Consider the following 12,011-nt stretch of genomic DNA (forward strand, 5'->3'; position numbering starts at 1 on the left):
AAAGAAAAAAACAATATAGGTGAGATTTTTTTAGTTCTGGGCATGGAGCAAAGTCAAGTAAATATAGTGTGTGTTGTTGTAGTTGAATATAAAAAGAAGAAGATTAAATGATGATCAGGCATTCAAAGTGACTTTTTCTCAAATGATTACAATCAATTTACCATGTCTTTTTCATTTGCAATTCTTAAAGGAATAGTTTTTTTAAGAGGTATTGCACTTTTAGTTTGGAAAAAAAAATATGTGAAATGAAGTGCTGGAAAAGATGCAGATTATCATTATCATTAATTTTAGAAGCTCATATAGATGGAGTTTTCCCCCATCCACATTGATAGTAGTAGAAACTTCTAATAAATAACAAGTCCTAATATGCACTCTATGTAAGGTAAGATAGTTGTTTTCTGTGTCATACCCATTCTTTGTTTGAAAGCCTTGATCTGTTATTGGGAGAAGTATAATTAGGAGAAAGGATTCAAGTGGTCACCCTTGAAGGCGAGCAGAGTGCCTGGTGCAAGCAAAGGCTTGGAGGGGGTGGAGCTTGTGATTAGTGAAGAAGTTGGTATCATTAGAGCTTTGTTCAAGCTCTTCAGGTGGCAACTCCCATTGGAAGTGCTGCACAAGGTGCGCTGTGATCATGGGGATTAAAACAAGGGCTTGTAAAACACCGGCGCAAATTCGCTTCCCTGCACCAAATGGTAGCATCCTGAAATCCTTGAAGCCCATGTCTAGTGAGGCATCTTCTAGCACACGTTGTGGGTCCCACTCCTCTGGCTTTCCCCACACATCCTTGTTGTAGTTAATCCCATACACATTGATGATGATCTGCACACACACACACACACACACACACAAGCATGCTGTGTGTTAGATCCACACTTGGCATTGGCCCTCTCTATAGCATCATACCAAGTGCAAAACCATTACACAATCATCTAGAGCTCACCCCCCATGCAACCATCTACCTTGTTAGTTTGTATCTACCTTATATATCAAGTAGCCCCCTCTCAACATAGGTAGTGTACAATGCCATTGCCACATAGTGCCCTCTCTTATTGAATAGTGTTTTTACTTAATCTATTGTATTTCAATTGCCTCATAAGCAAAGGCATTTGCACTCTTTACCCAATAGTTGCCATACCTGCCATCCTTTCTTAATGTGGAATCCACCCAACTGAATGTCTTGCTCAACAAATCGAGGCGGAAGTAAAGGAACCGGTGGGTGGTTTCGTAGGGTCTCTTTCACCACTGCATCGAGGTAAGGTAGCTTTGGGAGGTCATCCTCTGTGACAATTCTACCACCCACCACCTTGTTGATCTCCTTGTAAATTTGCTCCTGTGCAAAGGATATTATTGACTCAAAAATTAAGTTGGAGTAAAATGCAAATTCAAAATCCAAAGGAGAATTAGCATTGGCTTCATCCTAGGTCAACAGCATTAGCCCCTAACATAATGAGTATTTGTGACTTGTTATGCACCTGCACCAATTGGCTTTTAGTAATCTCATACATGGCCCATTCCAAAGTCACCAGGCTAGTATCTGCACTTTCAATGATAGGCTCCCAAACTGACATCTCCAAATGCTTCTCACTTAACTGTGGGGCTTGCACCAACAGTGTGTCCACAAAACAATCTGGTTGCTGCTCAAAACCATCCCTCACAAGGGTTCAGCATTCAAATACAAACATCAATCTTGTTCAAAACATGAGGTTTAGCATTATGAAAATGTAAGTATCCATGTGTATGGCCTAGACAGACAAAAATGATGGATAGATATTAAACTGAAATAATTGAATATAACATAGATGCAGTATGCTTACATAAATTCGTTAGGCAGTCTAATCATGCATGATAATTGGATTGGGTGCTCATAATATGTATGCATAGATAGTATATCATACATGAATGGAGGAGAGAGAGAGAGAGAGAGAGAGAGAGGTCTTCTTGCATGCACACACACATGTGCATGCTTGACTGTCCAGGCTAACCTTGCCATTTGCAAGCAGTTTTCTTTGCTCGGCAATGAGAGCGCGGATGACTGCAGTCCTCTTCCATTCCACTGCATGTAGCTTGTCTTCAAGTGATCTGTTGGGAACCCACTTCAAGGATGGGAAGAAATCCCTCCAATCAACCTCTATGATTGCCTTTAGTGGATCTGCTACTAAGATTTGGAATAGCTCAGGTCTGCTAACATTCTTACTCATCTCCTTTACATATATACAATCAGGGTCTCTACCAAACACCTGCTAAGTACATTGACAAATATAAACAGGGCAATTTTGGTGTCTCAAAATGTGTGTGCGCGCGCGCGCGTGCGCACATATAAAAACTACTGTATAGGACTGTTTTCTGATAACAAGCTGATATAAATAAGCCAAATTTTGGATTTACCTGAGACATAGAAAAGGAAAACAATGCTCTCTCTATATGCTCCTTAATGTTAAGAATACCCTTGCATCCGGGATATGTTTGGAGTTCTTTGTACATGTTGTCGATTATAGCAAAAGAGGCTCTCTCTCGTAGGCTCTTGTTAGCTTTCTGCACATAAGTAATCAGGTCTTTAATCTAGGTTTACAAAATTAATCAAGAAGGCAGCATATTAGCAATTGCAATTCTTTGGTGTACAATTACAAGGAGCAGCACACACACAAATCATGGTTTTGTTAAGCAGGGTGATATTGTCATGGTTAAGATAGAATTAAGAAGCTCACTTGTGGGGCTGCAGAGAGGAGGTGGTTCACAAGCAGCTTCTTTAACATGCGGTGCTCCTCTCCATAATCTGACATTGCAACCAGAGCCTTCTCCTTTGTGATGACCGAAAGAGCCTTGGAGACCTTTCTGGTAGAAATTGAAGAGTATTTGGTAACCATAGCCTTAGCATCACAAAAACACAGAGAAAAACATTAGTCTTTACATTATCAGGAGGCCCCTGGTACACCTTACATCTCAAGCTACATCATTGATGGCCTTCATATGCCCACTGATACCAACCTCTTTTGCAATCTCTGATGAGCTTATGACCACCATTGTTTGTGCCCCAATCTTGATTTTGAAAATGGGTCCATACTTCTCAGCCCAAGATGTGAACCTCTCGTATGGTGTCTTCCCACCCAACTGCAAAAGGTTGCCCAATATAGGGTACCCTGGGACAGCTGCCCAAACCCAAAAAAAGCATTAATCATCATTGCTCTAACTCAATTACTCTGATTAGTGGGCTTCATGCGAGTTACTAAGGTTGGCTTACTCTGATTAATGGGCTTAATGCGGATTGATTGCGTGATTAGTGAAACTAACCTGGGGGAAAGCGAGGTAAACTCCTCTTTGAGAAGATCAACTTGGTGAAAATGAGGTACATGCATGCTAAGGCTAATATGGAGGAGATGGAGTTAGAGAATTCCATCATATCTAGACACAATTCATGTTAATGTCTGCTTTGGTATTTATAGATGCTCAAAGATTTCTTCACAAAAGCGACACCCTAGATAAGGGCCAAACTTAAGAACTCATTTAAATACGAGATTATTCCCTCTTTGTGTGGAGTTGATTTCCAAGCCCACCTCTTTTCACACCTATATGAGAAAAGAGCTAGCATAGTTAGTTGTAATTTAAGATAAGGAATTCTATGCACCCATCCCTTTTCACACCAACCTTCAATATGGGGAAGGTTGTGCACTAAATCCATCCTCTTTATCTGCATTTTAGACTTTATATCAATAATACAATGTCTCTCAATCATGTAGGATTGGTCCTATGCTCCATCCTTATTATCGTTGCCACATGGATGTCTCTTTCTATGGTTCTCTCTCTCTCTCTCTCTCTCTCTCTCTCTCTCTCTCTCTCTCTCTCTCTCTCTCTCTCTCACCCCCCAACCCCCAAGTGGTGAGCTTTCCACTTGGGGAGTCGCGGAGGGGAATTTTTATTTTTTAACAAATCTTTATTTAAAAATATTTTTTAAAACATATGTCTATTTGACAAATGTGATGCATATTAGTAATGCAAGTTATGTCCATGAGGAGATGAAGTTAATAACACAGATGTAATGTTCAAGATTTTCTAGGCATGAAAAACCAAGGTGGTTTTTCACACGTGATTTTCAAGAAGATAATCGGCAAGGAAAAGTTAGTTGATGTTAAAGGGTTGTGTTAGGGGTCAAGTGAAAGATGGTATCACTGAGGTTTTTTACGGCCATGAATTTTTTTGACCAAGAGCAACGAAAAATTAATAAAGGCACTCAGGGGTATGTTAATGGCCAAATCTTGGCATTGTTCCCGCTCATTTAATGTGGATGTCTCTTTCTATGGTTCTCTCTCTCTCTCTCTCTCTCTCTCTCTCTCTCTCTCTCACCCCCCAAGTGGCGAGCTTTCCACTTGGGGAGTCGTGGAGGGGAATTTTTATTTTTTAACAAATATTTATTTAAAAAATATTTTTTAAAACATATGTCTATTTGACAAATGTGATGCATATTAGTAATGCAATTTATGTCCATGAGGAGATGAAGTTAATAACACAGATGTAATGTTTAGGATTTTATGGCATGAAAAACCAAGGTGGTTTTTCACACACCATTTTCAAGAAGATAATCGGCAAGGAAAAGTTAGTTGATGTTAAAGGGTTGTGTTAGGGGTCAATTGAAAGATGGTATCACTGAGGTTTTTTACGGCCATGAATTTTTTTGACCAAGAGCAACGAAAAATTAATAAAGACACTCGGGGGTATGTTAATGGCCAAATCTTGGCATTTTTCCCGCTCATTTGGAAGAATCATACATTGACTTTTTTACAAGAAGATGCTCTAGTTTATCTCAAGGGTGATTAAACACAAGCCAAAGGAAGTCATTTATATATATCCGCACATATATGTACTAATATAAACTAGTGTGTTCATAACACACTCATAAACTCAAGGATACCAACTAGTGCAACCAGAAAACCATACATATAATCATGGTACACAAAAAAGTGTATCTTAATCACATGCACCTCTGATTTAATTTTATAAGCTACATTAGAGAGCTAGCTCATGCTTTGTCAAGGCAGCAGCCTCATGAATAAACAAGTGTTTCTCAACATCCAAGCCTAGATACCCAAGGTATCTGTAATAGAGGTTTTTTACATAAAACATATTTATCTTCACATCCCAACCTTCTCACAAAGTCATCATGTGTGTATGATGGAAAAACAAACATAACTACCCTGCATTTTTGCCTCTTTTACGAGATCGTGTAGTGGAAAGAAAAAACTCAATATGATCCATAGATATGGCAACATTAACATCATGAACCTTGCATTCTTAAGATATTACTGATGTAATCATTGTTTGCATGTCCTTAGTCACTATTATTCACACCCACTCAACCTTGTCCATCCTACATCCTAGGTCTCTCATCCACAACCTCAGCTCCACTAGCATTTTGGACATTTTTGCCACCTCTGTTTATAGGTTGTAATTTGAGTTTAAACCCCCCTGTCTAGAGTGTAGATATCTCATCATCATCCAAAAATATACCCTTATCCCTGTCTGGAGTGTAGATATCTCATCCAAAAATATACCCTTATCCCTAGGCCACGCTTGAGGAATCTTTGGAGGAGTTCCCTCAACTATGTTCAAAGGGTCCATCTATGATCAACATTATTAGCAAAAAAACAAATCATTTACCTTCGAACACGAGCTAGAGTATTGCTTCCACCAAAGAAGCTAGGTGCTCATACACCTCTTTTTCCTACATTTATTAGCATGTGGCATTTGGGCAATGAGGTGTAACCAATGGTGGAGTGCCTTTTGGACAACCTATTAAGGCGGGATCACGCTTGGTAAACCCTTTAGATACTTCATATACCTTGCACTTTGTAATAAGGCACTTGTCATGTCTCGTGTGCATGCATTGATCAAAGCGACATATTTCACTCCATCATTTGATGCCAACCAGCTTCCATGTACAGATTCAGCAAGCTTTGCTCTAGGAACTAGGTATCTCTCATCACCTTCCATTCCTTGTAATAAATAATTTGTAATTTTGTGTTAAATAAACCATAAACCATTTTAAATTTATATGTTTGTGTTAAATTTGTAAGTTTGTGTTAAATTTGTAAGGTTGTGTTCAATAAACCGTAAACCAGTTTAGCAACTTCTGTGTCATAAGTTACCTTTAACATGTATTCACTCCAATGAGCAATCCTTGCATGCCACCAAGCAATCCATGTCTCCAACATAGAAATATATTTTGGATATGTAGCCATGCACGAAGTTTCTTCACTTCTATCTTAACTGCTTTATGAGAGGGTGCTTCCATTTCCTAAACCTCACCTTGAACTCCTCTTGGTCATTAGAGTGTATACATGACTATCTAGACTTTGTTCCATGATCTATCCTTTTGTTTAAGCACCTTGTTAGGTTTTCCATTAAGCACAGTTCTAATTGCTCTCCAATTAGCTTGTGTGTCATTTGCCATAAAGCCTCTAAATTATGCTTTTGGATATCCTTCACTTTGCATGACCTTGTTAAGCAACTCCCAAAAGAGTGTTTGGGCCTTTGTATCTTCTACCTTGAAGTCCCCAATTGAAATATACTATAACTCTTGGGATAAAAGGATTATGCACATGGCAGGCCATGGTTGTTCATTCATGTATACATTTACAAAGTCAAAGAAAATGTAGGAGTCCCTAGTTCCCCTCTTGGCCTCATTTTGTTAACATGATCCACACCACTCCCTGTCCTTTTGTAGACATTTTAAAGATATGACATCAATCAAAAGATGAGAATGTTAGTTGGCCTGCGAATACCTTGCTCTGGAATTAGTTATAAGCACACTTCCTCTTCTTCAATTGCAAGCGTCAATTGTAAGATAGCATCATACCCCTCTTCAAAATAGCCATTTTCAATTTTTGCTTCCCAACCTTGTCAAATAATAATATAACAATCACCCAACTTATTAATGGACAAAGCATAAAGACAAAACAAATGAAAATCTTATTAAATTAGTATCTTCTTTTGTCTAGTGTTGGAGCTATAGTCTTAAGCAATTTAGACAAATCATTGTCTGTCATTGCCTTTGGATCATCTTGGATAACATAGTCCATAATAATATGTTTTTCCAACATCTTTTGTAAAGCCTTTGGTATTCCACTCCCATCTCTCTGCATGATCTTAAAGTCTTTTGGTGTTCCACTCCCATTTCTTTGCATGATGTCCTATTTAACCTATGAATAACCCCTTTAAATGGTACCCTTCTATATGTAAAAAATGTGTAAAACAAGGATTTTAAAAATCCCTTATGTTGAACCCACATATGCCACTCTTACACATATTTATGACTGACCCCCCCAAGACCAAATCTAAAGCCTTACACAAAGCACTACTAGTAGGAAGTTTCATTAATAAAGGCACAACATCGATGGAAAATATTGAGGCTCTTTTGGATTCAATGGGACTTTCACTTACTAGCTTTACACCATAAACTATGAAAGTACCCCAAATTGGATGTCCAAATGGAACAAACTATCCTCACAGAGGAAACACTAGGAACCTTAAATGAAATATCTTCAATCTTACTATCAAAAAGCTAGTGAAGAGTGGCAAAGCTCTTAGACAAATTGAAAGTGCTACATATGTGATCTCTACTCACATCCGTGACTCCATTCTTGGTGGCCAATTATAGACATTGAGTTCTTTATTCATTCAACAAGGTGGCAAGCTCCATCACGAAAAGGTAAGCAAGAGCTTTCAAATACTACTCAATTCTTTAACTCGTATTATTCTTCAGAACTTTTGGCTCCACACTACTAGGAGAGACATTTTTGTGAGGCATCAAGAGTTCTTATTTGAGCCCTTTGCCTCAAGCATGAGTGTTTGTTGTTGCTGCCATGCCTGCAAAGCACATGGAACTTACGAATGCAAGTTGAAGATTGGTATATAGGTATGTATATCCTTTGCCTTTTTTTTAAATAAGGAGGAGTAGTCCATTGCTTGTTATAAAAGTCTTGTGAGTTGATGTTGATGATTCGTAGTCAAAATTTGGTCATGCTTGTAGGTATCTTCAGTTGCACAAAAGAAATTTGGGGAGGGTACCTATATGCAAGCCTTGGAAGCATGTGGGGGGTTTCCCCCCTCCCCCCAACATGCTTGCAAGCCTTGGAAGCATGTGGGGGGTTTCCCCCCTCCCCCCAACATGCTTGCAAAGTTTGGTCTTGCCATCAAAAAAATGTTGTGGCTTGTTTTTACCCCTTCAAAAACTCTCTCTCATTTAACCAGTTTAACCAGGAATGAAAGTAGGCAACAATCATCGTGAGGATACTTACATTGCTTCCAAGCCCAGGATCTTCATGACCTCTGAGCTAACTCCAATCTTCCAGCAGGCACCATCTTGGTGTCAACAAGAGGTTTGCTACAAATCCTTCCGAGGACACACCTCTCTCACTCTCTACATTCTCTCTCACAAAGTATAAAGAGGCACATTTACTAAGAGCAAGCAAGCACCTCCTCCTCTCTCTCTCTCTCTCTCTCTCTCTCACACACACACACACACACACACACACAAGATTAGGAGTAATTAGATAATAAGAGCTCACTTAGGACAAAAGAGGGTTGTGTCTTTTCATTATGAGAAAATGTCTTATATACATCTAGCCCTTATTCACAACTAGTGCCAAAACTTAAAAACTAGTTACTAAGCTTGGTCATGGCCAGGTTTTCTCATAATATTTAGAGCCTTTTCATGACACTTATTGCTACTCCCCTATGTGAGAGCGCTTTTGTTAAACCCAAAATGGGTTAACATATACACATCCCTTGTTGGTAGCTACGTATTTCTTCACCAAAACCATAAAACTCTACGAACATCTACCTCTCATCCATGCCTCTTCATCCAATGGTGCTCTAAACTTTGACTCATGGTGCATGGTTCTCCAAGACTCCCAGTTCTCCAAGAATCCTAGTTAGTCAATGAAGATGAAGAGAGGTCGATTGAAAAATTGGGATGCCTTGTCCCTTGAGCTAGCATCAGAAATAGTACTCAAAAGTAGCTTAGACTCACTGCAAGATGGATGGTTTAGGATCCAACATATAAAGGAACACCTTGAAAATTATAGTAGTGTTAAAATTACAATCTAAAGGGTATAATCTTACTCTACCACAAAGTTTACTTGTAACTCTAGGCTGATCTAAAGAAGAGAACATATTATCTTTCTCTACCACAACTTGCTTACTTGAAACTCATGTGGTATAGTCTTACTCTACCACAAAGTTTACTTGCAACTCTAGGCTTATCTAAAGAAGAGAACATATACTTTTGATGCATCTCACTTGGCCTCTACCCTGACAAAGAAGATAAGATTTTTGAGATTCTCGGAGCAATTCTTTATAGAAATTGAACCACCAACTTCAAAGGATAATAAACACAACCAAGAGGAGTACAAAAGCTCTATGCAGACATTAGCCAAGAGGATCACCAATCACTACACCATGAGAACCACCTCGTACTTCACAAACATAACATGACACTACTTCACTAACTCCTCCCACTTCTAATGATCCTTCTACTACTACTCCTATTAACCCTCCATGACCTTCGAGAGTGCGACTCTTTTCTAAATATACAACATCAAGGAGATGAAATAGTTCTAAAATTGTATTAACTACACATAAGATTTATAACTCCTTGTGAGGTTTCCAACGATGGAGCCTACTTCAAGAAAGGGGCATGTCAAGTCATTTTAGAGACCCAATTGTAATTTCTATCTTTTATGTAATGTGACTTGTTTAAGTCATGGGCATTAGTAGGCCAAGCATATGGATTTGTAATGCCATTGTAAAGGTTGTGATTATAAAGACAAGTTAGTTTTGATTTTTTTTATAGAAGTGACTGGCTTAGTGTGTTTACACGGCCTAGTATATAAGTGACTAGTCATTGTATGAACTTTTACACATAATGTAAAGGAAACTCTTGGTTAACTCATGATTGAGAGAGAGAGAGAGAGAGAGAGAGAGAGAGAGAGAGAGAGAGAGAGAGAGATTTAGAGAGTTTCCTGCATGTGTGTTGAGCCTCTTCCATGCTTGCATTTTCTTGTGAGTGTGATTAAGTGAGAGAGTCGACCTTCTTGTGTGTACAAGCACCATGAAAAGTTACATGTCAATGGAGAAAATGAGGGAGCAGAGTGAAGAAATGGGAGGGTAGGGTAATTGGTAAGTTCCCCACCACAAAAGTTGCAAATCTATCCTAGCTTGGGCTAGGGTAGGAAGAAACAAGCTCTTATGCATAAGGCTTATGCTCTTAAATACATAAGTAGATGAAGATGAAAATTGTGAAACCAAGTGCACATTGAGGATGTAAAGAACAAAGATAATGAGATGCAAAATCTTACACTAATGATTGTAGAGGTAACCCTTACCAAATAATTACTAAAGAATGATTGTACTCTCAGTCGAGCTTATGGTTGGTTGTCACTATGGTATATACATATAATCTTTGCTTAAAATAGGAGGAAAAAATCCCCCAAGAAACTCTCATGCCCTTACCTTTATATGCATTTTAAAGATTTTAATATTAAAATAAAATAAGAGAAAAGATAATATATGGCATATGAAAGAAGAGGAAGAAGAAGATGCTCTCCCTTATGCTAAACTCTTATCTATAAAGCTTGATTCATAGAGGTTATGCATAGATCTTTATGCATATGGCTTAAATATATAAAGCCTTTAAGTGTAGAGACTAAAACTTTATATAATACAAAGAAGTACTATCTCTTATGCATTATAGCTTTGTATGGCTTAAATATAAATCCTTTAAGTGTAGAGATTAAGCCTTTATATAACACAAAAAAGTACTATCTCTTATCCATTATAGCTCTTCTGCATGATGCAAAATAACTTATGCATAATGCATAAGATAGCTCTTTATACAGAGCTATCTTATGCATAATGTGCATAAGATAGTTCTCTATATAGTGCTTAATATGAATAATGCATAAGATAGCTCTATATATAGAGCTTAATATGCATAAGAGCATATTATAATACATACACTCTTATTCATAGGTTTATTTATAATATCTTATTAAGTGCATGTTCATACACTTGAGATACACTCCTATGCATTATACATAGGTTAGATGCTTAATGCATAAGATTTAAGCATTATATCTATGGATATCTATGTGTAGGGGCTTATGTAAAGAGCTATGCATATAGCTCTATGTATAAGATATAGCATAGAGCTATGTGCAAAGAGGGCATACAAGAAAGAAGAAGACTCAAAGGATAATGAAATGAAATTTTAAGTTACACATATAAAAATAATTAAAACATTTAAAGCTAAGTGGTCGTATACCTGAAGGGGATTCAAAGGAAAAGAAGGTACAAAATGATAACAAAAAACAATATGAAATTCTAGCTAATTGAGAAGCCTAATGCTATGAGGGCTTTTTTAATGCTTGAGAGAAATAAAGAAAGAAAGAGAAAACTCACCTTTGTATAAAGAGTGAAATAAAATAAAGCAAACTCACCTTTTCTTTAGAGGAGGAAGGAAAATTTACCTTTGTTCAACCTTGATAAGAAGATAGAGAGAGATGCAGAGAAAGAGAATGGGAGGAATTAAAAGAGAAAGGGAAAGGGAAAGAAAGAAAGGATTAGAAGATTTGAGGTCTTGAGCTCTATTATAGTGTAGTAGAGCTTAAAATATTTATGATTTTTATATATGTGAAGGCATGCCTATATATCGATGTAGGCACTATGCAATTTTGTTCTCCCATAGCATTCATATAGTAGTTAATATAGTACATTTCTATATAATAGAGTAGCACACAAAAAGAGTTGTATGGTGCCCTTGTTTATATCACCACTTTATTAAAACGTAGCAAAAGGAGCAAAAAGGAGCAAAAAAAGAACTTTCAAATGGGTCCTTTTGTAAAGGGAATTAAATTTTTCTTGGATTTTTATAATTTTTGGAGATAAGGTTCTTCAATTCTATCCCACAATGTATTCTCATATATGGACCAAGAAAACTTTGGAAGTATTATCTTATAATC

The 12,011-nt window shown here is 37.5% G+C and overlaps 1 protein-coding gene across 1 annotated transcript; it reads right to left on the bottom strand.

Annotated features, from left to right (window-relative positions):
* Nucleotides 1-257: 257 nt before the first annotated feature.
* On the bottom strand, nt 258-3,444 carry LOC147618281 (ent-kaurene oxidase-like). The gene is made up of 8 exons (XM_086775126.1): nt 3,289-3,444; nt 2,986-3,146; nt 2,706-2,867; nt 2,386-2,532; nt 1,983-2,237; nt 1,473-1,634; nt 1,136-1,330; nt 258-819 (listed from the first exon to the last, which is right to left on the bottom strand). Exons 1-8 carry the CDS (start codon nt 3,395-3,397, stop codon nt 478-480), a joined length of 1,533 nt encoding a protein of 510 aa, XP_086631252.1. The 5' UTR covers nt 3,398-3,444; the 3' UTR covers nt 258-477.
* Between the last annotated feature and the right edge of the window lie 8,567 nt (nt 3,445-12,011).

The sequence above is a fragment of the Cibotium barometz genome, chromosome 35, assembly GCF_041138505.1.
Source record: "Cibotium barometz isolate CiBa-2024 chromosome 35, ASM4113850v1, whole genome shotgun sequence".
Lineage (NCBI taxonomy): Eukaryota > Viridiplantae > Streptophyta > Polypodiopsida > Cyatheales > Cibotiaceae > Cibotium > Cibotium barometz.